The sequence below is a fragment of the Gopherus flavomarginatus genome, chromosome 8 (genome assembly GCF_025201925.1).
Source record: "Gopherus flavomarginatus isolate rGopFla2 chromosome 8, rGopFla2.mat.asm, whole genome shotgun sequence".
Taxonomy (NCBI): domain Eukaryota; kingdom Metazoa; phylum Chordata; order Testudines; family Testudinidae; genus Gopherus; species Gopherus flavomarginatus.
In genome coordinates, this window is record NC_066624.1 from 98,017,614 (window position 1) to 98,045,564 (window position 27,951).

The window sequence follows — 27,951 nt, forward strand, 5'->3', positions numbered from 1 at the left end:
GTTTCCACATTGAGGACAATCTTAAGAAATTGGGAGTTTGGAGATACCAGAAAAAGATATTCATCAGGTCTTGACTACTTGCTATGGGGTGTAGCAAAGGAGGGAGGTGTTTTGGTAGATCATTGTAATGTTATCTCAGTTTGGATGTCACATAAAGTGTGTGTTAAAACTAATGTTAAAATGTTTTCAGTGCCTCCATATTAGATGTAAGATTCTCCTGGCATAATATTTATTGCTAGAAATGGACACTTTGACAGCACAGGCTTCAAGTAGTAAGCGTTAGTCCTGAGTAGAATGAAACTGATGCTCTTTGCTTCTTTTTATTGTTTGCATTATCAGAGTTCCATGCTTACCTTTATAGAATTTCTTTTCTGAAAACAACTTTTTTATGCCACGTCTGACCAAACATACAATTTGATCTCTGTTTTGCCTCCTACAGATAGTAAAGTGCATTTTTACAATCAAGCTGTTACTAGTAAAAAGAAGTTCAGAGATGCCCAAATGAAATCATAGAGTAAACAATGTAGTAATTCAGTATGGGAAAGGTAAATAAAGCAGCAGTCTATTTGGCGGTTACATATACTGACCAGCCAGAAGAGAGGATTTTCTACTACAGAAATTAATGCCTGCAGTATAGCCGGTGCTGAAAGCTACCAAAAGAATCTTCAAAATACTAAACTCCTGCACAGAAGGGGTTTCCGGCAGAGGCTCCTTCCTGAGTAAAGTGACTTGGGCTGAGAATGAGCCTAATGTGTCTTTGCCACTGGGAAAAGCTTTCTGCTTGAAGGCTCAGGACTAATTGAGCAGTACTTTATTACTCAATCTGTCCCATGATTTCAATAGGACTCCTCACTTAAGGGGCAGCTTCTGATACTACCACTTAGCAAATGTACCTTACTTTACAAATAATCCCATTGAAGTCAATGGGGCATCTCGTGGATTAAGACGCTACTCAATGTGAGTACATGTTGCAGGATCTGGCCCTTTTAAAGGCAGCAATTAACATGAGCAAGGGTGGGTGAATCTGGCCCTGTCAAACAGAACAGCAGAAGGGTTACTGAACATTCTAGTCAGCTCTTTAGTTTAATGGGTCAGATGGGCTGAGTTCAAGACTGAGGACCAGGAAATCCTAAACTCTCTTCCTGATTATTCTGCCCTGTCTTGCTGTATGGTCTAGAGTAAAGCACTCAATTTTTTTGTGCTGATTTTCTTCATCTGCAAAGCAGAAAGAATAATAATACTAACAGTACCTACTTCACAGGGACATTGTGAGAATGTGATGGGAGGCTTGTGCTGCATATCAAACATGTAACACATGCCCTATGGGCCTGAGCCAGGATCCAGAGGCAGGAGCAGCAGAAGCTCCCTAAAAGTGGGGGCCCACTAGCATCCTTCCCCAAAACCCCTCACCACCACCCTTCCCCAGAAACCCCATTCCTCTCCACCCATCACTCACCCTCCAGCCATGGTCCCAATTCTAGCACCCCTGCTCAGAGGAGTCACTAGGAGGACTCTATCACAGGGGGTGCTCTACTCACCACTGGATGGCACTTCCTGCTTGCAGTTAGCTCCAGCTGGTTCGGCAATCCCTTTCTTCTCTTCCCACATGCCACTCTCCTTCCACTCTACAGACTTCCAATACAGCTGCTTTGTGACTCAGCCCTCCAGCCAGATCACACTGTGGTTTCCCCTTCCACCAGCAGCATCAGGCAGGCCTCAAACCTGCTGTCTTGTCCCACAGTAACTCAGGCAGTCTTCCCATTCACTGCTCCTAGCAGTACCACTCTGCAGTAGATGGTAGGGAAACCCAAGCCCACACACTACTCTAGGTTCCAATTCAGGATCCTGTAACAAGCCATTAAGGTCTGTGTTTACATCCACCTTATTGTTCTCATCCCTAGACCCCTTCCTACCATGCTGCTTCTCCCTGGGGAAAGGGAGAAGATCTGCAAACTCATCTCTGTTGCTAGCTTCCTGGCTTTATAGAGGCCCTGCCTCTTTCCTCACAGTTGAGCTTCTTCCTAATTAGTGCCCTCCAAGCAACCTAAACCTCCCCCATTTGGAGCTTAATTGATGGATTGGGCCCACCTGTCCTAATTCAACTCTCTCAGGGCTGGTGTGAGGAGCACACTGCATCACAGACTCCCATTGCTTTCAAGGAGCAGTGGATCAGACCCTTAATGCTAATGGCTAGACTCCATGGCTGTACCTACTGAGAGAGGCAACACAGAGTAGTCTAGGTAGAGGGCAATAAAGATTGTTGCAGGGGCAGACCCTCACATAAGCAAGAAGAGCTCCAAGGGATCCTGTGATTTGTTGCAGTCGTACCCAGAATGCCTATGGCTTGCTCTGCAGCCCAGCATTGCCATGGGAATTGTCCTTCAAACTGCTGTGGTCCTTGTAAAACCACCAATATGTAATTGGCATAGCATACAGGGGCCAGAATTGTGTGCAGTCCTGAATTTTGAATAAGTGTTCCAATGTGCTCCAACCTTTCTATCAGCAAATATGCTTAAGGGGCATTACCACAAATGAGGCAGAAGAGGCTCACATTTAAAATGTAGCTTATTAAAAACAGATATGTATATAAGAAAGATAGACCTTCCTTACATACTCAGACATTTAGAGTTTATGTGATCAAATGGAGTTATCTGTGTATTTCACACATCAAATAACGTTGTGTAGTTGGGGACTATTTCAAGAGACATGATGGAAACAGATTTACTAGTAAAAAATAGGCTATTTTCTGAGTCAGAATCACACAATACATAATGCATGTGCTACTTGGAAAGGTCTTTTCAGAAACCCAGACCCTGCATCAATAGTCAAAGTGAACGTTCCTTTTGGCATCCTGATTAAAGCTTTCCAGTTGTCTCTGGTGTGATTCCGGAAGGGCCCACCTTTGCATCCCCATCTCTGTGAATGCAGGCAGCTTTGACAAATCTGTTAACAACTTGCTGAACCACATTCCACAGTCACGGCAAGATGATGGCCGAAGACTGACATCCAACTCTGAAAGTTCTTTGAGTGCAGTTATGCCTTGAAAGAAAGTGGCCCATCCTTCATCAGAAACACTGTCATTATAACTCAGGTCTAGCTTCTGTAATTTGGCTAGATGACCAGCTTGGACCTCTAATGCTGAAAGAAATGGATATTGGAATACACATTACAAATATTGTTTAAAAAAGCATAGGACTAAGACTAGTGCTCTTTAACTACCATGTTATTTAAGGTCCTTTAGGAATAAAACATGGGAATAATTGGTTACTAAGTGATATGAAACATGTTGCTCAAACTAATCAGAGATACTTGCTCTTGGTCTCACAAAGCCTATTTTATCGCAAAAGACATTGTGTAGTTTACAACATGCAATTCGAAGAGAACTAAAGGGATTACAAAGGTGTTAGGTTACAAGTGTATGGCAACCTCATGAAGGATCAGTCAGATGGAGTTTAATGTCAAGCATAGGATGAAACTGGCAGGAAGATTTTATAGTGAGATTTGGAGAGAGAAAAATGTTGAAAGAGCCATGCCTAATGCTGGAAAGTTAATGGGAGCAGGGGCCAGGGGTCTACCCTAAGAAAATTAGGACCTGTAATTTACCACTGGTGCCATTTGGACAGTGGTAGCAATGGTGAAGGCTGTAGAGTCAACAGGACTCAAGCATTTTTTACCATTGTGTGGTCTACAGGGACCCAAAAGTTTTAAAGCAGCTATTACTGTACTGCCAACTCCAAGCATTCAAAAGTCATGTGTCAGGCTCCCAAAAATCAACAGACTGACTTAAAAATCATGAGATTAAAAAAAAATTATGAGAATTTTAAATTTGATTTCTGGTGTTTGAAACTTCAGGGTTCCATTTTCCAGCACTTCTCAGCAACTAAGAGGGGTAGAAATTTACTTTTAAAAAAAGCTGATATTCTCTTCTAATAACATGACTCCAAGAGTTGGGGCTTTCACAAAAAAAAACTAAAATCAAGAGATTTGTCACCACTGCAGTTACGTGTAATGCTGTTAAAATATAATTTAGCTTGAGTTACTGAGCCCAGAAATACTGGTTGTACAATATAAAACTTCTCAGAAGTGGCTTTAAATCTAGTGTTTGCATTGTACATTTATAATTTTCTAAGTGTTGTATTTGTGAAGTAATACAAATAGCTCAGCTAAAATGGGTCCCTGCATATTTTTCCAGTATTGTCTACACTCTTCAGTTTTTGCCCCCTCGCTGTGTGAAGTACTGAGTAAATATTCCTCATCAACAAGATGAAAATTCCCTGGTGGAAAGATACTGCCGCATTCTGCCTCCTGTCATCTGATTTATGCATAAATCTGCTCTACCCAAGGAACAAGTCTCTGAATTGTGGTCTAAATGCAGCGGCTGCTTGCCTGCTAGTAAACATCACATTATACATACCTAAAAGAGTCAGATCCTCAGCCACCAAGTTACAGCTGCTCAGTCTCAACGTTCGAATCTCCGTTGCCAGCTTTAGTGCTTCCAAAAGCAGCTTTAGGTTCCCACCAACGCATTTATTCCAAGAAAGGTCTAATATCTCCAGTTCAGGGAGGTGAAGGGCAGTCTCAGCTGAAAAGATTAACACCAGCAACTTCTGCTTACTAACAGAAATCATCGTGGCCTTAGCAGACATTTCACCATGTAGTCACCTGTAAATAGGTTTTAAGTATGTTGCCTACTTACTTGTGCTTAGAATGTAGGTTTATTGGATCTTAGTAAAAGTTAGACAAAATAAAATCTCACATACTCCCTAAAGAGTTCAACATTTGATTTTTCACATATAGAATGGGTATTTAACAGACATGTCCTTGAGTTGTCTTTTTTAAAAGGGGTTGGGATGGTGTGAGATGTGTCAGATGGCCTGGAGGTCCCTGATATGTAGCAGTGATGAGTATCAGCTGGCCTGACCAGCTCAGTGCATCCAGGTGTGCTGGAAATATGTCACTAAAATGTATTTAAACCAAGCATGTCAGGGGTAGTTGATAAACAGGTTTTTTCTGACAAAAAAAGGGGCTGACCCCTCAAGCTAGTGGCCTATTCATTTGTATCACAGGTTGCAGGAAGATCATTTGCATTGTAAAAATCACCAGTGGGGAAGAAGCCAGTTTGGCATTTACACCAGACAGCCTGGTGTCTGCATCCCCAAGGGAAAGGAACTTTATTTGGGGATACACTTCAGAAGAATACATTTCAGAGTTTTACTGGGCTATAAAGACAGTAGGAGAGAATCCCTAAATTATCCTTTGTCTGAGCAGACAAAGAAACTAAGTGCTGTGAACTTTGTATTTGGATCCTGGCTAAGGACTAGCCATACTGGAAGAATGTCTGTGGTGAGAAAACTATGAACAAATGACTAGTTTGTCAAGTTGTGTTTCAGGCTAAGTAGAGTATTTTAACTTTTGTTTGTTTGTAACCATTTCTATCCTTATTCCTTCTACTTGATTGATATCACTTAAATCTATGTCTTTTTGTTAATAAATTTGTTTTGGTTTTACTATTAACCAGCATGGCACTGTGATTGAAGGGAAGGATATGTTAACCTCAGTTAAACTAACAGGCTGCTCTGTTTTGTCTCTTGATAGGAGCAGCAAACCTGAAAAGGTTTTGTGAGTACTACGGTGCATGCGGCTGTGTATTGCAGAGTAGGGTTGCCAATTTTGGTTGGACATATTCCCGGAGGTCTCATCACACCACGTGATCTTTAATTAAAGATTAATCTTTCATTCCTGGAGACTCTAGGTCAATACTGGAGGGTTGGCAACCCTACTGCAGAGACATTTTTGGGGTGAGAACTTGGGGCTGGAAGGGTTGTTGAAATCCCCTGGCAGAGTAATAGGGAAGTGAAAGCCAAGGTGTGATCAGCAAGCTTGAATGCAGGCTGTTGGTGTCAAGTCTGTGGGCATACGGGGGTCATGTGTCCCCTCACAGATTCGCTGCTTGGCTTGTATTGCGCATGCTCACACGGACTGAGCATGCTCAGGAACACTGCTGAAGCCGGCTGCGCTCACTCTGCCCCACCCTACACTCGCTATCGGCAAGCACAGGTCATTTCTGTCTGTGGGCCGCACAGCAGCAGAGCATTTAGGCACCCAGAGCTGCAAGGCAGGTGTTAATTGAACCCCTTACTGGCCTGGGTGAAACACCCAGATGGGTGTTTTGTTTTACATTAGCAATATTGGCCTGATCCAGCCCCACTGAAGTCAATTTAATGTAAAAAGAGCAATTTTGACCATTTTATGACAAATTAAAGGGAGCAGTTCTTGATGCAAACCCATGAATTAAAGGCAAGATTCATTACATTTTCTGACAATGCTGATATCAAGAAATCGCTATTCAATAATAATATTTTATGCTCCTTTAGCACAGTACCTGCAAAGACCTCAAACCAGTGCTGGCTTGATCCTGCTTCCTCTGAAGTCAGTGGAAATTTTGCTATTGACTTCAGTAGAGCAAGCAGTAATAAACAACAGGTTCTTTTTTCTGTATGCAATATTTTACTATAACCCCTTTTATAAGCTCTTGATTTGCACACTTGCTGCTTACTTGGAGGCCAGAAAGTTTCTGTTGGTAACTAGCGATGAAAAAACTTTACTCAAACAAAGGTATATGCTCACGACTATAGGTCTCTATTATGGGCATGTGTCAAGATCCCTTTGCACTCAGGAGTAGTAAATATTAAGACATCAGTATTAAATGGATAATTATTACAAGGTCTGCCCACTAATGATTACAATTCCAGCGAAGTATGAGATCATATACTCTAGCTTTCTTTTCTAAACTTAGTAAATACATTATAGTTCTTTGGAAGATGAAGGATTAATAGGACTACATTAAAATCGGGCATAATGTGGTCAGAAGCTGTTACAATGCACCTAAGTCCTGACCTATAGTACTCCTGGTATTCCACTTTCAGATTTCCCTTTGCAGACAGACCAAATTATGTGCTGGTTTTGTGATGTGGGCAGACAGAGCCAAGGGTAAGACTGAAAGATAAATTTTTACTCATGACCAAAGCCAGAATTCAACCACAGATCTGCTGAGTCCCATCACAGGACAATGCAAAACTACTGCACTATCGCATCTTGCTTCATACAGAGAATATATAATAGTTTAAAAATCATTCCTACCTAGTGATGCAAAAGAATCTTCCCCTAAAGAGCAACTGCTGACGATCACAGATTTCAACTTTGGTAAAAATCTAAGCCTGCTAAAAAGGTAGTTGGAAGACACTCCAATATTTTTATTGGATGATAAATTCAGCTCCTGAAGACTCGAGAGTAAAGGTATCACCTGTGCTTTAAAAATACACAATATTTATTAGTCATTGTGATCCTAAATTACTATATAGCTGTAGTTTTATTTGCTACAACTTCTTTTATTTATAACTCAACCCAAAACATATTGCCAGATTCTGACACCCTTGCTCACGCTGAGTAATACTTTAGTCCATAAATAGTCCCATTGTTTTCAATATGACTACTCAAGGAGTAGGTACTATTTTGCATTGAGTAAGGGTGTCAGAGTCTGGCCCCCAATAGATAGAGTAGCTGAGATTTTCAAAGCCATCTAGGGGGTTTAAACACACAACTCCTATTAAAATTAATGGGGGAATCTATGTCCAAATCTCACAGCCTTTGCTAACCTCAGGTAGAATATGTTCATGTAATATATACCAGTAGATAGGTATCAAAGTCCTATTACATGTGCATCAAATGAAAAATAAATCACTAGAATTATTACTTAAATGATTAAATTAACTCTTCTCCTTACTAGTATTACTTCATCAGTAGCTTTTCACATTATCTTCCCCATCAGGAGGATCAAGACTGTACACTTCAAGTCATGAGATTTTTTTACTCTAAAGGTTAAAATCCATGTCAAAATACAATGGTAACCGAAAACAAAGAAACCAAACCATCTCCTTGGTGAGAGGTGAACTGTATATTTCCTGTAACATGAAGTGAAAATAGTGCTCTTGAGAGAGGTTTGTACAACGAGCCCTGGAGAATGAAGTCTTCAGTTTCTTCAAAGAACAGCAGTACAAGCTTTCCTAACACCACCCTGCCATTGTATTTCTGCCTTGATATGTAGTTACCACTATGCGCCACAGGGGAGTTCAATTTTCATGTGCATTCATCTCTTGGAGACATGCCAATTTACACCAGCTGAGGATCTGGCCCTTGGTTTCTCCAGTGTGATCAATTAACAAAACAAGATTGCCTAGTTGGTGCTAGTCAGGGCAGGCTCCAGGCATCAGTACAGGAAGCAGGTGCTTGGGGCAGCTAATGGAAAGGGGCAGCATGTCCGGGTCTTCGGTGGAGTGAAGGACCTGTCACTGAGTTGCTGCCGAAGAATGAAGCGGCGCGGTAGAGCTGCCGCCGAAATGCCACCAACCATGGCTTTATCTTTTTTGTTTTCCCCCCACTTCGCCACTTGGGGCAGCAAAAAAGCTGGAGCCGGTCCTGGTGCTAGTGTCTATGATGTGGACATTTGTCCAAATGGGCCTATGTCGCTTGCATTGAGAAATGCCCCTTTAGTGTTGTGGCCTAACAAAAATAATATTCTAACAGTATTTTCTCTCCATTCAAGGGTCTCAAAGTAGTTTACAAACATTAATGAATTAACCCTCACAAAATCTCTGTGAGGCAAGTAACTGTTACTAGCTCCATTTTACACATGAGCCTAAGGCCTAGTCTACACCAGAAAATTAAATTGGTTTAACTGTATGAAAAATCCACACCCCTGAGAGGTGTAGTGAAGCTGACCTAGGTCCCCATGTAGACAGCGCTAGGTCAACAGAAGACTTCTTCCATTAACCTCTTGTGGAGGGTGGATTACCTGTGCCAATGGGAGAATCCCTCCTGTCGGCATAGGTAATGTCTACTCTGATGTGCTACAATGCCTCAGCTGCAGTGATGCCGCTGTAGTTTTTAAGTGTAGGCAAGTCCTAAGGTGCTGAATAAGGGAAATTGCAAGTTCTTAGCACCTCTCAGGATCAGCCCCCATGTGACTAACCCATGATCATGACTCCCAGTCCTGTACCTTAACCAAAAAGCTAGTTGTTCTCCACAATCACTGGGCTGCCAAATCTGCGTGGATAAACTAGTCCTGACTATTACAATCTGATGGAGGTGGGGTCCATTTTCTGCCTGTGAGAAGTTTTCAAAGTTAAAAACATTTTTATTCTTAATAATTTTCTAACAATGTTCTTACTGAGAACCATCATGTCCTCTTCTGTTACACAGCACTGGTGGAGATCCAGGACTTCTAGGTCTTTAAAACTGGCCAAATGAGCTGCTGAGTCCTTGAACCCTCCACCAATTTCTTTATTGCACGATAGGTCTAATTTGTTTAGCTCTGGTAAGTACTGGAAAGCCCTGTCTAAAATGAAAAAGGCAGAATTCATGGTCACTGAATATTCTAACACATAAGGCAGACTGTGGACTTAACTTTTGTTTACTCTAGTGTTAATATTTGCGAAAGGTGTTGGAATGACAGCTCTGGAGAATGAAGTTTTCTGTGTAATTACAACAGAAGTAAGTCAACATTGCAAAGCTCTTCCCACCAATGTCACTCAACCTTACTCTAAAAGAACCACCCAAAAGTGAGAGAGCAGCTCACCCTTCATACTCATTAATACTAGTCTATTTACTGAGAATACCGTCAAGGGTGCCAAATAGCACCAACTGTGATACTGACTTTTATGTGGTGAATAATTAGTCCACTAGGAACTAGACAAAGATAATCTGGACAGACTTCAGGTGATGACTTTTAGGTTATGTCTATACTGCAATGTAAGCTCATGCTTGGGCCTGGGCATCTACATTATACTACAGTTGTGCTAACCCAGGGCTTGGCCCATGGACCCAGAACCCTGCAGGGCTGCAAAGTCCAAGCTCAAGTCAAGCTGAGGCCCAGGATCCAAGCCCTATTGCTTTACAGTGTAGTCACAGCCCTACTTGACTCAGGTCCTGGGAGTCATCCAGAAGTAACCCACAATTCCATGGACAACTTACTTTATCCTCTCTATCTCCACAATTTGCAATCCACTCTATTGAAAATGGAAGACCCTCAACCTCCCCTCTTCCCGCCTCTCCAGCAAATGGCAGCAGCTCAGGTCAGTGTTAACCCATTCTGTTCTGATCACCAATTTGCAAGCATACTATCAGAGAGCCTCCTGGGTTTGCAAAGGAAAGCGAACTGGTCAAACCTTTTGCAAAGCGAGCTACTTCCTGGTAAGGTGCAGGCCAGGCAGTAAAGCTTCCCCACAGTGCACTACATTCCTAGGGCTAGAGCAGCCACATTTCAGGAGATAGGGAAGGCGAAGCTATAGGTATTCTGGGATATGATTATTTTGGCTTGGGTCTGCACACTGTAGTGTGGATGCCAGAGCCCTAGGTTTGAGCCTGGGTCACAAAAGTCTTAACCTAGGGTTAAAATACAGCGTAGATGCTCAAGCCTAGGGTTCCCTAACATGGGTCAGCTGACTCAACCCCCACTAACCCTGGGCTTACATTGCAATGTAGACATACCGGTGTTACTAGCCCCTTAAGATGACTTTGAACCAAGAAACTAGAGCTAAAAGTCTCTGTTTCCTATACTAAACAACTTGGTCCCCAAACAGAAGAGAATAATTGTCTATCAATATTTTTGATATTGTTATGATTCTTGTGATTTCTATCACACAAAATACCTATTTCATTGCCTGTAGTCTAGACATTTCCTTAGATGGATTTTAGATTTAGATTTGGGATTCCAAATCTAAGCCACACTAAATCTAGACTAACCTAAACACTGGAGGCCATCTTGCTTTAATCCACACATGTGCAAATTTAATTCTTTCAAAACTGGCACATTTTTCAATTCCTGAGCAATACTCTTCATACTGCAGCCAATGTTTCTGTTAATAGAAATATCTAATACTTCGAGGTCATGGATGACATTTAGAACCCGAGCTGAAATAAAAGGAAAACAGAATTGGTTAGTTACCAGATTTACTGGAAGGATATTGCAGAAAACACCACTATAAACAGGAATGAGCCAACTTGTTTTGTCTACATTCAAACACATTCTAACAACATGGGCTCAAAAGTTTGATTTAGATTAATTGGGTTCATGGTCTGCTTAAGAAATGCGGTGAACAAAGGAGTCAGGAGGGACCAGAGAAATAAAATCAGTGAAACAGTAGGGTGAGAAAATGGAAAAAATACAAAGAACTGTGCAACAAGGAACAGTGAGGGGAAGAGAGAACATTCTAATGCAAAAGGATGAACTATATATATTGAATACAGACCACCCACTGGAGCTATTCTAGCTTTGGGGAGTGGGAAGAAGGTTTAATCCTTTATCTTTAGTTCATAGCACAAAAGTTTCCCTTTAGACAGAAAAACTTTTTCAAAATACAGAATCACTTCAAAAGAACACAGTATTAAGTTGGGGTGGGTGTAGAGGGAAAAAATAAGTGTCATAAACTCAACTAGTTTTGCAAACCCCATGAATCCTCCACCAAAAAACCCACAAGGTTCAGGAAATCTTGAACACTGCAAAGATCATAAATGCCAAACTATGGCATCTTTCCACTGACTTCCATGGCTTTGGGTCAGGCCCTACAAGTGAATAAATAACATATTTCTAGTACCTTCATCCACACTAGCACACTTCTTGGTGAAACAGGTATTCTTACCCCATTTTGGGATGGTTAAAACCATGGCACAGATAGACTTGGGCCAATTATACATTTGGCCCTATTCATGTAATGAGCTTCACAGCTTAGGGCTTGGGTTCCCAAATTTAGTCACATAAATATAAATGGCCTGATTTTCAGAGGGGCTTAGCACTTGAAGCTCTCACTTAAGTCTTTCTCTGTTTGAAGAGTCTCCAGACCTCTGAAAATCAGGCTATTTTTATTCATGTGCTTAAATACACATTTAATTGTCTAACTGTAGACTCTCAGCTTGGAAAATTTTGGCCTAAGTGACTTGCCCAAGGTCACACAGGAAATCACTGGCAACACTGAGATTCAAACCCAAATATCCTTCCTCCCAACCTCATGCTATAACCACAAAATCATCCTATCTCATATGGTTAGAAAAAAGGGCTCCTTTGTGTTAGGGACTTTACCCCAGACGGCAAAGTTCGTTGTCTGACCGCGAGAGAGACAGGCAACACCAGCAAGGTCCGATTAAAAGCTTTTTATTGACAAGTGCACGCATTAATAGAGAGCAGCTTGTCTTCCGAGAGAACCAGCCCCCTCTTTACATCTTAGTATAAGCCTATATAGACAGTTCCGTCGCGTTATAAATTATTCACTGGAGCAACCCACCCCCTTTTTCTAACAACTAGAAACTAGACACCTTTAGTATACATGCATGCCTAAAGTTAGAAATGTAGGGGAGTTAAAAACAAACAAAGAACAAAACCAGGGAGTGAAAACAAGGAGGCTGGGAAACTAGGGCTCTTATCAGTTTTTTGAAGAGCTGCCCGAACGCAGCACATCTGGTACTATGCCAGGAATGCAGCTTCTCTTTTATCTTACTTTTTTTCAGCGCTTGTGAGACATGCTGCTGCTTCTTAGTGTTTTCCACTCAGGGATTACCCACAAACCTCTGTTAGCCTGACTTTGGTCAGGTTGGCATACCTGGTTTTGTCTGCTATATTTTTATTCAGGCCTAACAATCCCCCCTTTGTTTTTTGAGGACCATAATGGGACTTTTGGGACACATATTCATTTAAGAATTGTACGGGGGAGGCTAGTAAACCATGACCCAAGGTCTGAGTGGAGGTTTTTAAAACTAAAAGTGTGATTAAAAGATATAGCATGGAAAACAACAGCAAGATTTTTAATAGCTTGTAAATTTTTGTTAATTAAGCCAGAGTGATTAACAGCAAAGCAACATTTTTTTTTGATGCGAGCACAAGCCCCTTCCTAATTTAGCATCCATGGCATTTAGCACACGTCTATTTTGCAAAGTTACTTTTGCTACTTTATTAGTTTTTTGCTGCAACTTTTGGAAAGCGTTTATTAATGCATTAGCTGTTTTTTTTAAGCTTTGCAGAAATATTTACAACTGCTCTCTTGAGCTTAGCCACCCACAATTTAGGAATGAGTGCACGGACAAAAAAGTGGAATCCTGTTTGTTTGACAACTAAGGGATTGGGGCACTGAGCATAAATTAGTTAGGTATACCTAACTTTAATTTTCCAGATGTTTTGGTGAATAATCCAGTTTTATGTGCATTCTTCCCATGGACCCGTCAGGATTTGGTATGTGGAAGCCCACACCCCCCGGTTTAAATGCTTGGAAGGAGCACTGTAAATGTTTACACTTCCACCCAGAAAGTCTTTAGTATATTTTCATGACCACAGATTAGATGGTACTCCTGATGTGTCTGTAAGGGCAGTGGGCCAAGTTTGGTACTTAAGATCACTCCGAATGGCCATCAGCTGGTTATTTAGGAAATTTTGAATTTCCAAACATACTAGATTTTACTGCAATGCCTTTTCAGCCTTAGTGATATTTAATACCATCTTTTCTTGGTGTAGTACTATATTACATTTGTTATTTAACTATTTTTAGGTACTTTTAAAAGGCATTGACATTAATAGCATAGGAGGGGGTTACATTATTAGTCATTGGAATGGTTTTAGTACAGGTAAAATTTTCAGTGGCAGAACAAACTTTTCGGGTACTTGTTATTTAAAATTTAATACATGCTGAAGAATTTATCCAGAACACAGGGCACAGCCTGTAGAATATACCCCAAAATTCAATTAATACCACATTTCCAAGCATGGGTTCCACAAATTTTTTCTGCCAGTGTACAATTTTTTGTTTTTTTACCAGGGTTAGTTTTTAATGGTTTTTTTAGTCAGGAATTTCTGGACTTTAGCAATTTTAGTGGAGTGAGTGTTTTTTTTTTTTTTTTTTAAAACAGTCGTGGTGCAGCATTATATAGGGGAGAGGTTACTAGCACATTACCCTGTAATGGTTTTGCTTTTTTTAGAAAAATTTAAAGGCACAGTAGATTTGTTAGTGGATAAGAGAGAGGTTACTAGCACTTTACCTTGTACTTTTTTTTTACTGTTCAGAAGGCACAGTGGAGCTAGAAGGTGAAATAGGCTAATTATTAGTAGGAGAATTCTCCCAATGTGGAGGGGTTTTTTTGCACTGAGAATTTTGGGTCCAAGCAGTCAGTCTTTGGCACTTTACAGCGGTGTTGGTAGTCATCAGGACTTAAGAGCCTTTTCAGCATGGAGCCAAGGCAGTTTTTTGTTGGTGGACCTTTATATTAATTCTGTTTTCTGGTTGTAAGGAGTGGCAGGGCTGCTAGGGTCTTTGGGTAGCGATTTTTTACCTGTGAGAAAAGAAACTTAACACATTTTATTAGTGCCTGGCAGTGTTTTTTAGATTTTATAGCTGCATGGGCAAATTTAAGCTTTTTTTTTTTTGGTTGTTAACCAAGTTTTAACTGTGAGCAGTGTTCTTGAATGGAGTCAGTGTCTTATCTATAGCCTGAGCTTGCTATTTTATTTTATTTTATTTTTTTTAGTTAATTTATTTTGTTTTTGTTTTTTTTTTCTTTTTGGCTTCTTTTAACCTGCAAAGGAAACTTTTACTTTTTACTTATACACCTTTTTTCCAACAATGAACACCTACACATTGTTATTATACAGTACATTAGTTTTATTATTTAATATATGCCACACATAACCTTTTACTAAAATAACCTTATTACAGAGCTTTTGAGCAACAAGCCAGGACAAGCACACCCACTTTGAGGAGTTCACTTAATACAACCTTTAGTCCAATAGCCTTTTACCATTCCCAGCCCTCTGGCTAGAAATTTGAGGTAGCCAGAAAGATTCCATGTACAATATGGGGAGTGGGTTAACTTTTCATGTCTTTGCTTTCAAAGACTGTTGGTATGCAAATTTTAGCAACAATTTTTGCAATTAACAATTTGACCAATAAAGTTTTTTTTTTTTACTTAAGGAAATGCATTAGACTTTAATATATTACATTTTTTTGATTTATTTAAACACTTTGTATTCCAAGTTGAACAAAACAAGTACGTGCATTTTAATTTAACCTTTATATTTGATTTTAAACTAGACTATTTTATAAAAATATTAAACACAAAAATTTCAGCCACAAGACAAACACCACAAGACAGAACATAGAACACAAAACATAATTTTTATTGTGCTAGTAAATGCATGGTACGTTGAATGCTGTTTAGCTGGCATTAGTTTTTTTTGATTATCTGAAAGACAAAAAAAACAGAGGTCTACCCCTTCTGGGCAGACAATTATTGCTTAAAATAGACAAATACCCTTGTTGATTTTAGGAAAAACAGAGGAATTATTCCATATTTTATGTGTTTTATAGGCAGCCCAGGTTTCAGTGGCTTTTACCTTATTAGTTAGATAATTTGCATTAATACAGATGCTTTATGGCTTGCTTTTTACTTTTAACTGTTGCTTTTAAACACTGAAAGAAAACATTACTACTTATAGTGCCCTTACAGCCTAATAAAATTTTAATTACATAGCACTATATACATTTTTTAGCTAATTTAACTAAATTTTAAATGATTGCAATTAACAATTTCTTTGCCTTAGTTTATTTACGAACATTTTAAAGACACCAAGAACTTTTCTTTTTAGCATTTTTACAAAGTTTAACTGCTGTTTTTTTTTAGCAACTACACAGTTAACTTTTTACTTTTCCTTAAATCACTTGCTTGTTTTTTAACAGCCACTTTTATTAACTTAAATTACCATTCCAAGTAAGTTCTGGGTATTTGAAATCCCCATGCTTACACTTACTTACTTCTTTTTTTCACTACACCCTTAAAGTTTTCCAACCTGTTTTCCAATCTCTCTGTCTGTTGCCTGCCCACCTGGGCCCGATTTTGCTTTTTTTACTGAACCGTTTCTTTTATAGGCACCAACTTGTTTCACTACCAGTTTAGCTAGGAGGGTGGGCTTCTCAACTAGCCCCCACCCCTCCTGGTCTTTTGCCTTAGACATTTTTACTTACAAGACTACCTGAGTCCTCCTTCATGAGGCTTGCCACCTGGATGAAGACACATGGCCCATTGGGCAAAGGCCATTTACTTAACATATAATTTGAAGGACTATTTTTAGAGGGTTTACCCAGAGACTCATTTATCTGTTTGACACTTAAACAGAAAAGAGAATTACATAGAGCGCAGAGGGAATTACAATTTAAGCCAGACTTTTTTACTTTTATACACTGACCGCTACAGGAGACGGGACAGAAGGATCTTAATTTTACCTCAGAACTCTCTCACACACATGGCTTTCACTTTGAGGAATTACGAACGAGAGGTTCAGTTTCGCCCACACTCCTAACACCCAAATGAACAGAGCCAAAAAAAACAACAGTAACTGGTTAAATAGAACAGAACCAGAACCAGATAGTGTTTCTTTATCCTATTAGGACTCACTTTTACTCATGCAGTTCTTAGCATATAACACCAACAGTACCAAGCAAAGCAAACACAAAATAACAAGGGTAAAACAAATAGATGGTGTAAATTCTGCAGGGCTTTCCGCTTTTTAATTGCTTACCAAACTGTGACAAATTTTTGTTACCAATTTATTCCTTGTGTCAGGTGATCAGGCTGACACTACAGGATTGTTGGGGGAAGATAAAGAAAACACACCATATAACTGAATTTTAAAGCTTTATTAATAAAATAATAAAACAACAACGGAGAGTGTTGGGAACGCTCCCACATCACTCAGGAAAATATTAATGCCCCAAGCCCGAAGCTCCTTTCATACTTACACGTACGTTTAGACTGGCCACTTTTGTGTATAATGTTTAGAGGAGGGGGAGAGGTGGAAGGGAGATTATTCTGTATACAGCTTGTCCAGAATTTTTAACATGCTTCTGCTCTTGGGAGGGCTGTTCTCTTACACCCTGGAATCTTCTGCGGCGTTTTCTTCAGAGATTCCAGTCCAGGTCGGCTGCCTGTGGCTTTTTTGGTGTTACCAAGCCACACCGACTCCAGGGTTACAAAGGCACTTTGTTGGATTTTACTGGACAGTTAAGCTTTGCAAATGTAATTTCAGTTCTGTAACTTGTATTTTTTTTGCTTCGCCTCTGTCTATATTTTTTTTTTACAGCCAGCTGGGGCCGAAAGCAGCCCCTCCCTGCACCAAGCACAGTCCGCGCCGATTCCTGACCCTGAACGCAGAGCAATCCCCTCCTTCCATCCCGGGGCCAAGATGATTTTTAAATTAACCCGTTCCTTATGTCTTTTTTTTTTTTTTTTTTTTTTTTATTAAACATTCTAGTAGCAATGCTAACTACTTTAGACAAACTTTTTTTTTGCGTACCATCTGGATGCTTTTTAAATTTTTTTGCAATATTTTTTGCACATTGTGACATGAAAACCATTTTAACCATCTTCTTTCCATGATCAGTTTCAGGATTTAAATTTCCATGCTTTTTAACTTCACAAATCAGTCGAGCACAAAAGTTAGAGAGGTGCTTATTTGGATGCTGAACACAAGCAGTTACCTTGCTTCAATTTGGAGTAGCCTCCCCTGCATCTTTAATACCATTTAAAACAGCTTTTAAAAATCCATCCAACTTTGTCTTTTGAGCTGGATTATTGGGATTCCAGTTAGGGTCAGTAATTAGCCAAGGTGCATTCAAATGAGCTGCAGATTTTTCTTTTACTTTTTGTTTTTTATCTTCTGTTATGAGAGTATTTAATAACTGATTTACATTTGCCCAGGTGGGCACATGAGTGAAAAAGATTTTGCAGAACATTTTTTCCACTGCCTCAGGATTGTCTTATAAGTGAGGCATAGTGCACTGCCAGTTAAACAAATCTGAAGTTGCAAACAGGGTATGGGTAAAACCATCTCATGTTCCCCAGCAACCAGTAGAACCAGATAAGTTCTCAAAGAGGCTTGTAATATCAGGGGTGTCTCAGAAACATTTTCCCTCATGGAGTTAAGTAACCTAGTGGGGGTCCACAAGGGCAAGGACAAGAGCTGCTGTAATATTGGGGGTGTTTGAAAAGCAGTCCCTGACCAAGTTTGCAAAAGGCTGGCTGGAGGCTGCACAGAGAAGGTGAGGCTGTCTGATTCCTCTGAAGATGAGGGACCATTACTCTGAGCTCCCCCTTGATTGTCCTTTGTCCCTGAACTGTTCCTAACCTGCTTTTGAATCCTTGCACTTCATTAGACGGGGAAGAACAGGAACAAAATTGTCCTCCTCCCGGTGCGGCTCTGGTGCATATGGTGGGGGATTTTTTTTACAAGAGCTCTCCATACAAACAGCTTCAAAAGCTACCCGTCCCTTCATGGGTTTATAATTATACCATACAAACAAGTAATCCATTTGTTCCGGCCTAAGATCAACCAAAACATCCCTTAAGGAGTTCATCCTATCTGTGGAAAAGGTTTTACCCTCCGGCCAGTCTCTAGTCAGGGGCAAATGAAAGGTAAATGATGGCCATTGGATTCAACACAGATTTCTCATCTTAAATTTAACTAGACCAGCTGTCTCAGAAATCTTTTTCCAATCTCTAAGTATCAGAGACAACGGGGCGTCCCCCGGGCACTTATTGCCAACTTGTCCCATTTTAATGAAGGGACTCTAACCCCTCTTCCCCGCGTCGAGGTAAAGGGACTCTAACCCCCACCTCGCCACGTCGAGCTCTCACTTACCTCTCCAGGGACTTGAATACCTGGACTGGGACTCAAACCCAGACAACTTGGATCCTGCGCAAACCTGGACTGGGACTCTAACCCAGACCTGGACTGGGACTCTAACCCAGACCTAAGTAGTCAGGGACTCTAACCCCGACAACCTGGACCCTACTCAACGGGTAGGTGGACATTGCTGGATTTCTACAAGCTTCAGCTGGTTCACAGAACACGCCTTATCGCCAACGCAGAGATCAGATCACCAGGCAAGGCTCCTCTAAACTGGAGGATTGCGCGCTGCGTTGCCTCAGGGTCCGATCCCCCGCCGGAGAGTCAGACGGGTCCCGGCGGAGTCGCCAAAGATGTCAGGGACTCTACCCCAGACGGCAAAGTTCGTTGTCTGACCGCGAGAGAGACAGGCAACACCAGCAAGGTCCGATCAAAAGCTCTTTATTGACAAGTGCACGCATCAATAGAGAGCAGCTCGTCTCCCGAGAGAACCAGCCCCCCTCTTTACATCTTAGTATAAGCCTATATAGACAGTTCCGTCGCGTTATAAATTATTCACTGGAGCAACCCACCCCCTTCTTCTAACAACTAGAAACTAGACACCTTTAGTATACATGCATGCCTAAAGTTAGAAATGTAGGGGAGTTAAAAACAAACAAAGAACAAAACCAGGGAGTGAAAACAAGGAGGCTGGGAAACTAGGGCTCTTATCAGTTTTTCGAAGAGCTGCCCGAACGCAGCACATCTGGTACTATGCCAGGAATGCAGCTTCTCTTTTATCTTACTTTTTTTCAGCGCTTGTGAGACATGCTGCTGCTTCTTAGTGTTTTCCACTCAGGGATTACCCACAAACCTCTGTTAGCCTGACTTTGGTCAGGTTGGCATACCTGGTTTTGTCTGCTATATTTTTATTCAGGCCTAACATTTGGAAACCAATACAGATACTGTTATAGTGGCCAGCCAGAAATTTAATAACTTTCAATCAATACTAAGCTTAATATTGATTCTTGTAAAATGCCAAAACTGAAACCAAAACAGTTGCAGTTCTGAGGAGCCAGTATTTCAACATAGGTACATGAAATACACTTACCTAGAGATTCTCCATCTTTCGCTGTTAGATTGCAATCTGTAAATTTTAGGATTTTGATCTTGCAGCCTGTCTGGAATCTTTTGGTCAAGAGGGATAGTTTTCCACCTATGTTATTATTCCAGGATAAATCCAGTTCTTCAAGGTGAGGAATGGTTTCAAGTGCCTCTCCTGTTACAAAGCACCCAGAAGTCGAAGATGAATCATTCTACATACTATTTTGAGTACAGGATAAAAATACAGTTTAACACAATATGAAAGGATGTCACTAGTCATTTCATCCTCATTTTAATTATGCAGTTTTGTTGGGTATTCTTCTTTGAAAAAGAAAATGCAAGTCAGGAGGTGATTTGCTGTTGCATGAGTACACATACCTGGTAACACACACACAACCCTCCTACTCTCCACCCCTGACACTTAGGTCTTGTCTACACTGCCACTTTCCAGTGCTGAAACTTTCTCACTCGGGGGTGCAAAAAAAAATCACCCTGAGCTACGCAAGTTTCAGCGCTGTAAATGGCAGTGTAGACAGTGCACTAGTGCTGGCAGCTACTCCCCTCGTGGGGGTGGGTTTTTTACAGCACTGAGAGAGCTGGTGGAAAAAGGGGCAGAGACAGGCTAGAGAGAAAAAATATCCACTGGAACAGATAAAATATAAAACACACAAGAAAGAAAAGAAAGGTAGAGAGTATTAAAAAAAGAAGTGAGAAAAAAATCAAACAATAAATTAAAAGCAGACTCAAGCTCATGCCATAGTTTGTGAACCTCCAAAATAATCCATAAACTTGCAGAGCCCCAAACTCCCCTGGGTTTGCCCTTCCTTTGTACGTACACAATGAACTCACTCACAGTAGTAAATTCTATGTTCAGCGGTAAGTGTTTGCAAGATCAGGGTCTCTTATACAAATACCATCTCTAAAATGGGACTTCACCCTTTGTTGGGTGGCCTGTTGCAGCCAATTACAGCAGAACAGTGAGAGGAAGGCAAATCTTGGCCAAATTTCTTCCAAAAAGCAGAGTGATCTTGAATGCTTACACTGAACAGACAGCCTGTCTGTTTTTAAGGTCTCTTCCAAAAGATATCAGTATCTTCATCTGCACGGAGCTCCCTGTATTTGCTGCTGAAGGAAAAAGGCCTAAACTGATCATGCTGTGATTTGATCTTCCAATTCTGAGCACTCTACCAGCAGGCATTTCAAGCTCGTTGCTTAAAACGTTAAGCCAGTTTGAGTAATTTTGTTGCACTTGCGCAAATAGGTCCTGATTCTTCAACCATTCTGCATGTGAGTGACTTTTTGCCCATGAATAGCCCCATTGAACTCAATGGGACTAATCTTATGTATAAAGTTACTCACAAGTATATGTGTTTTACACTTCTTTATAGCTGAGAGTTTACAGACACAGACTGAGATTTTGGCTGCTGTGGTGTGATGGAAGTATAGATTTAATAGCTCACAATAGACCTTTGGTAATGAGTGGTTTGGAAAGTAAACGTAACTGCCATACTGTACCTAAAGAAGTAACATCCTCAGCTGTCAACTTGCAATTTTTTAGTTGGAGGATTTTTAACTTGCTCACATGATGGAGCCGAAGAACAAGGGGTTTCAGAACCCCTCCCACAAAATCATTCCAGGAAAGATTGAGCTCCTCCAGCTCTGGTAGAAAAGGTAACACAGCAACTAGAGGTAAAACAAACAGCAAAAATAACCAACTTAAATTTGTAAATGTGTGTGTGTCGATATGCTTTACTATAGAGGTGCTTTTCTAAACTAATATGGTAACATGATACAGAGTGATCTGTCTTCAAAATAAACTGTGCCTCAGTTTCCCTATCTGTAGAATGGGTATAAGGCTATCTACCTGATTCACAGCATTGTTGTGTGGCTTAAATTGTTAATGTTTGCAAAATCCTTTGGGATCTTCAGATGAAAATCCTGAATAAGAAGAAAGTATCATTACCAGAGGGAGAGAGGAAAGGAGTGGGGTTGGATTATTTCATTGGCGAATGAGAATAGAAGACTCTGTTCCAGAAGCTTTCAGTAGGTAGGTGGGAAAACTTGTGCTTACCCAGCTCCAATAAATCTGTTGCATCTAATGCACAATTATTTAGGTCCATATTCTTGCTGTTGGGCTTCTTACCCAATTTCTGCATGAACTGCTTAACGTTCCACATACCAGATGTTGTGTTTGTTTTGGAAATGAGATGTGGAGGTTTGTCTGCATAACCAAAAAAACCAGGATTGTGGTTACCTTTAACAGTAATCTTATAGATGAGATTTTGTCTTGTGTAACTGCAACTGTCATCTTAAGACATAATGAAACATACTGACCCTGGCAGAACTTGTGGAATGGCTGCATTCCCATTTTAGAGATTACTGGTGGAACCTCTGTACCATGTCAATTTTCCATTGTTACCCTGAGTAATGGGAACAGGTTCACCATGCCCTGGTTGATGGTACCTGATGCCCTGATGTTGATGGTACCTTATGGTACCTGATTCTGTTAGTGTCAAAAGTCTCTAGTGAAGTCTTTGGGCTGGTCTACACTAGAGACTTTTGACACTTACAGACCAGTTCAAGCACACAAAATGCTTGTAAATCACTAAGCGGATGTATTCTGTGTATCATTACCCCTGCACTAGTCCTGCACAAGTATTATAACCCCCTCAGTTCAGCCTGACTATTACAGTGCTGGTATAGTTTGGAAGTACAGGCAATGGAGCTTCACCAGTTCAATCAGTCCTTGCAGTGCAACCCCACAAGGCTTCTGCTCCATCCTTCAGTGACAGCTCTGACCACTGTCTCTACCATCCGTTAACCTTGCCGAGTAGGTACTGAGGTGGCTCTTGGCGAGTCTTGGCTCGGCACAGCAACCCCCCTTTCATCTTATTTATTTATTCCAATTCGTACATAAAGTAACAGTGCACCTATCCTGGCCTTTAGGAACACTTAGCAAATATGTAAAAATACTCCTGCAGCAATTTTACCTAATATACCTGGCCAAAAATGAGCAGCCAAAAGCTGCACAAAAAACAGTAACCCCTTCTTTCTACATTTTGCCTCTCCACCCCATCTCCACCTCTTTTGTAAACCTCACCTTCCACCTGCCTTTCAATAATAGCTTTATTTCTTCCATGGCACAAAGGTTAATAGCAACCTTGTATACACACACAAATTAGAAGATTGATTTCCAGCCTCACGATATCAAGTGGTGAGAAATATCTGCTTTTGTTGTTGTCTTAAAATTGCTCTAGCGCAGGGTGCGCAGAAGCTGACCTTGAACACAAGCAAACCAAGCTATCACTTGAGGTGCTGATGTCCCACATAAACTCTGCAACTGATGAGCTGACTCTGATATTGACTTCTGGCACTAAGAATCAAGAGTGAAGAAACTCATAAGTTTATCCCTCCAGCCTCAGCAACATGGCTCCCAGTTCTTGATTTATGTCCCTCAGATTATAAGGCACAGCATGATAGTGGCTTAATCAGGAGAAAACAACACATACAAAATAAACTACCAACAACAAATCAGGGGATTCTGGCTAGCAGTAAAACCAAGCACTCATTCATCAATTATCAGAAGGATAGCCGTGTTAGTCTGGATCTGTAAAAGCAGCAAAGAATCCTGTGGCACCTTATAGACTAACAGTCGTTTTGGAGCATGAGCTTTCGTGGGTGAATACCCACTTCATCAGATGCATGTAGTGGAAATTTCCAGGGGCAGGTATATATATGCAAGCAAGCTAGAGATAATGAGGTTAGTTCAATCAGGGAGCATGAGGCCCTGTTCTAGCAGTTGAGGTGTGAAAACCAAGAGAGGAGAAACTGGTTCTGTAGTTGGCAAGCCATTCACAGTCTTTGTTTAATCCTGAGCTGATGGTGTCAAATTTGCAGATGAACTGAAGCTCAGCAGTTTCTCTTTGAAGTCTGGTCCTGAAGTTTTTTTGCTACAGGATGGCCACCTTAAGGTCTGCTATAGTGTGGCCAGGGAGGTTGAAGTGTTCTCCTACAGGTTTTGCTTATCTTGCAGTTGGAGGCTTCTGGGTACACGTCTGGCTCTGTTGATCTGTTTTCCTTATTTCCTCGTGCAACAGAGCTAGACGTGTACCCAGAAGCCTCCTATTGCAAGATAAACCCAAGAAAGAAACCAACAGGACTCCACTGGCCATCACATACAGTCCCCAGTTAAAACCCCTCCAAAGCATCATCAGAGCTCTACAACCCATCCTGGACAATGATCCCACACTTTCACAGGCCTTGGGTGGCAGGCCAGTCCTCGCCCACGGACAACTTGCCAACCTGAAACATATTCTCACCAGTAACTGTACACCGCACCATAGTAACTCTAGCTCAGGAACCAATCCATGCAACAAACCTCGATGCCATCTCTGCCCACATATCTACACCAACGACACCATCACAGGACCCAACCAGATCAGCCACACCATCACCGGTTCATTCACCTGCACGTCCGCCAATGTAATATATGCCATCATATGCCAGCAATGCCCCTCTGCTATGTACATTGGCCAAACTGGACAGTCTCTACAGAAAAGGATAAATGGACACAAATCAGACATTAGGAATGGCAATATACAAAAACCTGTAGGAGAACACTTCAGCCTCCCTGGCCACACTATAGCAGACCTTAAGGTGGCCATCCTGTAGCAAAAAAACTTCAGGACCAGACTTCAAAGAGAAACTGCTGAGCTTCAGTTCATCTGCAAATTTGACACCATCAGCTCAGGATTAAACAAAGACTGTGAATGGCTTGCCAACTACAGAACCAGTTTCTCCTCCCTTGGTTTTCACACCTCAACTGCTAGAACAGGGCCTCATGCTCCCTGATTGAACTAACCTCATTATCTCTAGCTTGCTTGCATATATATACCTGCCCCCGGAAATTTCCACTACATGCATCTGATGAAGTGGGTATTCACCACAAAAGCTCATGCTCCAAAAACGTCTGTTAGTCTATAAGGTGCCACAGGACTCTTTGCTGCTCATTCATCAATACATTTCTAATGCACCCATCACTGTGGTATCAGCATTACCTGCTACATGGGGAGCTTGCTCCTCATTCTGATTATCTGGTCTAGAGTTACTGATTTCTGCTCCTTCACTTTCTTTTTTGCTTTCGCCGTCAGATTTCTCAGTGTGTAAGCCCCTGAAGAATCTAGTGCCTGATGAGCACTGATGTTTTCCCTTTTCCACAGAGGATTTCTTCCTTTGGATTTGGTTCATAATCAGCTGAAATGGGGACCTCTTCAAGATGCCCTCTTCACATCTATCCTGGGAACTCTGGTTTGCTTCTTTCAGAGGATTGACAAACATAGGTAGAACAGTTTTTAGCAACATTTATTAATTGGTTACCTGCCCTCACCCCCAATAGTGGATATTATCAGGAATTTCTTAGCTACTTTCACACCATTCTCTCCATGTCAGTATCAATAGTATACGATTCAGTGGACCAGATTCTGAACTCATTGCAATTCCTGTTGCCTTCAAAGGGAGCTGAGGATGTTTAGCACCACAGTGGAGGTGCTCAATATTTTACACAAGTGGACCTAATGATCCCAAGTCTCTGCTATATTGGTGCCATTTTATGTTAGTTCATTGGGTATAGTAGTCCTAAAAGCCAGTTTATCTCATCAATGGAGGGGAATACCTGGATGGGTGGCCTCTATTTCATTTCCTGCCTAACAGTGCACATGAAAATTATTTGCAGACATCTGAGTGCCAAGTGTTGGGGATGACATTCTGGAAAGGCTCCCACTGGCTTCAATGGAGTTAGGATTTTACCTTCTGTATTTACACCAGCCAAAAAAGCCTTGTGATTTGCTTTTACCAGCTAATTTCAGGTACAGTGCAAGCATTACTTCTCTCAAAAGAAAAACAAAATTGTAAAGTAACAGAAGAAACACTGGGTCCTTCATATATAGTTCTTATGCTATTTTACCAGCAATTAGGCTGAAGGAAGAAATGATAAAAACAAAGTCTGTTGGCAAACAGTCCTTTTACATACAGCTAATTTTTATGCCACTTTGTTTTTAAATGTTTTATTTGGTTTTCATGTCTCTGCAGAGGGGGGAAAGGGGAACTTCTAAATATAATTTATTTATTAGTTGATTAGTCACTACTATGTTTCTCATGACCACTGTACAAAACAAATGATATAATATAAATCAGAATTATATATACAAGTAAAGCAATGTTGTTTACATTTGTAACTTTTCATGCATTGGGACTGTAATATTTTTAATAGACGAAGTTACATACCTGTCTTTTCCATTTCTGGAATAAAGGCTCCCTTGCATCTTTTAAAGCACTTTCATGGCTTGGAAAACAAATGTACCATTCTCTAGAAGTGAAGTTCTCTCTTCCTTAAATACCAGATTTGTCTGGGTGGTTTCATTTTTTATTGTTGTTGTCTACCAGAGAGTTTCTGTCTTCACAAATTTGAAATCAGCTGCTTGCTACAAACCAGTTGATCAACTGCAATTTGTTGGGCTGTTTGTTCTGCTGAATGTGAGCTACCAGGTCTCCAAAATATTTAGCAAACACTCTTTTTGTAACCAGGTCCATGAATAATTCATTTGACTAGTCTTGTCAGTTTTCTTTTTAGAATAAATTAATAGTGAAAAAATGAGGAAGTCATTGCATGGACTTCGGTACTGAGCTTTCTACCTCCCACAGCTTGTTGGAAACAGCTGATTTTAGAAGGGCTGAGTCAGTTTATAGATCAAATTACATGAGTATCTGAAGAAAAAGCTCTTTGTTTCCTCCACCTCTTCACTCACCCGCAGTACACTCCAAAAGAACTGCAGGAGTGTGAGCAAAGCAGAGCATTTAAATAGTTTGCATTCTTTGGCTGGAAATGTTTTAGTAAGAGGGATAATAGAGGCTTGCTCATTTTCATTCACTTTAGGTACTCGATTGTCTGGACTGTAAACTGATTCAGTTCTATCATGGGCCAAACTTGAAATCCTTGCTCAGTCACAGCTCCAACTGAAGTCAGTTTTGACTGAGTAAAGTTTGCAGGAGCTGTCCCTGTATGTTTAACTGTATGGCAATATCAGTTCAGTTCCTAGTCGACAAGAATCCACAAAGCAAGATACACCACCATGACTACTACTAGCAGGGCCAGCCCTAGATCAAATGGCGCTCCAGCTGAGGAGTGTCTTTGGCACCCCCACCCCTCCATTTGTTACACTTTTGAATGCCTTACAGCACCCCAGGAGGTCACCTGGCTCGCTTGCCCCTAAATCCAGCCCTGGCTACTGGTAAGCAATTGTGTCTACAGTCACAGAAGAAAGACTAAGGACTGTATGGCTCATGGAAACTGAAGAACCCTCATCTGCAGAGGTAATTCTTCCAGGTCAAGGAGGAGGCATAGGGATAGGGCTATATATGGAAGCTTGCTCTGCCATTTCCTGCGTTGTACAGACGCTCCCTGGGTTATGTAAGCAATTCCGCACTTACGGAAAAAGTTCCATAAGTTCCGAAAGCTAGAATTTTTTTTATTTTTTTTTAAATGGTCGGGTATACATTCTCGACTTACGCAAAATTCAAGTTATGCAAGGAGTTCTGGAACAGAAAGCTTGCGTAAGTTAAGGAGCCTCTGAATCTGTTTTGTGGGTAAACAGAGTACCTTCATCTCCAAGACTATGAGAATGGCCCCCTGAGTGAGCATTAAATCCATTCAAATTATACATTAATAAAAATTAAGGAATATGAGTTACTAAATCCATCCTCAGAGGAGTTGTGTGCCCAACACACAGAAAGCTACTGTGATCCCAAACAGAGGCCCACTGATAATAAATCATGAACTCAGCAAGACCTACCCAAACCACCAAAGATACTGGCAAACCAGAAGGCATTTGGCAAAGAACAACAAAATTGATCAGCAGGACTGGAGGGACTGATTTAAAAGCAATTACATAGTTTGGCTAAAAGACAGGTGGTGTGGGTAAACATGATACCAGTCTGTAAATAGCTGCATGGTTTAAACACCAAAGAGAGGGAGGAATTATCTAGGGTGATGCACAGGGGTATAGCTAGGAGTAAACAGGATGAGATTAAGACAGGGAAAACCTGGAGTGAATATCAGGAAAAATCTTCTTGACAGTATTAGATTGTGAAAGAGTCTC

At 40.9% G+C, this 27,951-nt stretch overlaps 1 protein-coding gene across 3 annotated transcripts; it reads right to left on the reverse strand.

The window, feature by feature from the left end:
• Positions 1-325: 325 nt before the first annotated feature.
• LRRC31 (leucine rich repeat containing 31) lies at positions 326-26,449 on the reverse strand. Of its 3 annotated transcripts, XM_050965949.1 has the most exons (10): positions 26,081-26,449; positions 24,856-25,113; positions 21,870-22,019; positions 21,314-21,481; positions 19,806-19,973; positions 10,801-10,968; positions 9,227-9,394; positions 7,141-7,308; positions 4,415-4,582; positions 326-3,138 (listed from the first exon to the last, which is right to left on the reverse strand). In XM_050965949.1, the coding sequence occupies exons 1-10, from the start codon at positions 26,091-26,093 to the stop codon at positions 2,819-2,821; spliced, it is 1,749 nt and encodes a 582-aa protein (XP_050821906.1). In that variant the 5' UTR covers positions 26,094-26,449; the 3' UTR covers positions 326-2,818. The 3 variants fall into 3 exon arrangements, with proteins under 3 accessions (XP_050821906.1, XP_050821907.1, XP_050821905.1); XM_050965950.1 differs by lacking the exon at positions 9,227-9,394; XM_050965948.1 differs by lacking the exon at positions 26,081-26,449 and having other exon boundaries at positions 24,856-25,159.
• Positions 26,450-27,951: the final 1,502 nt, after the last annotated feature.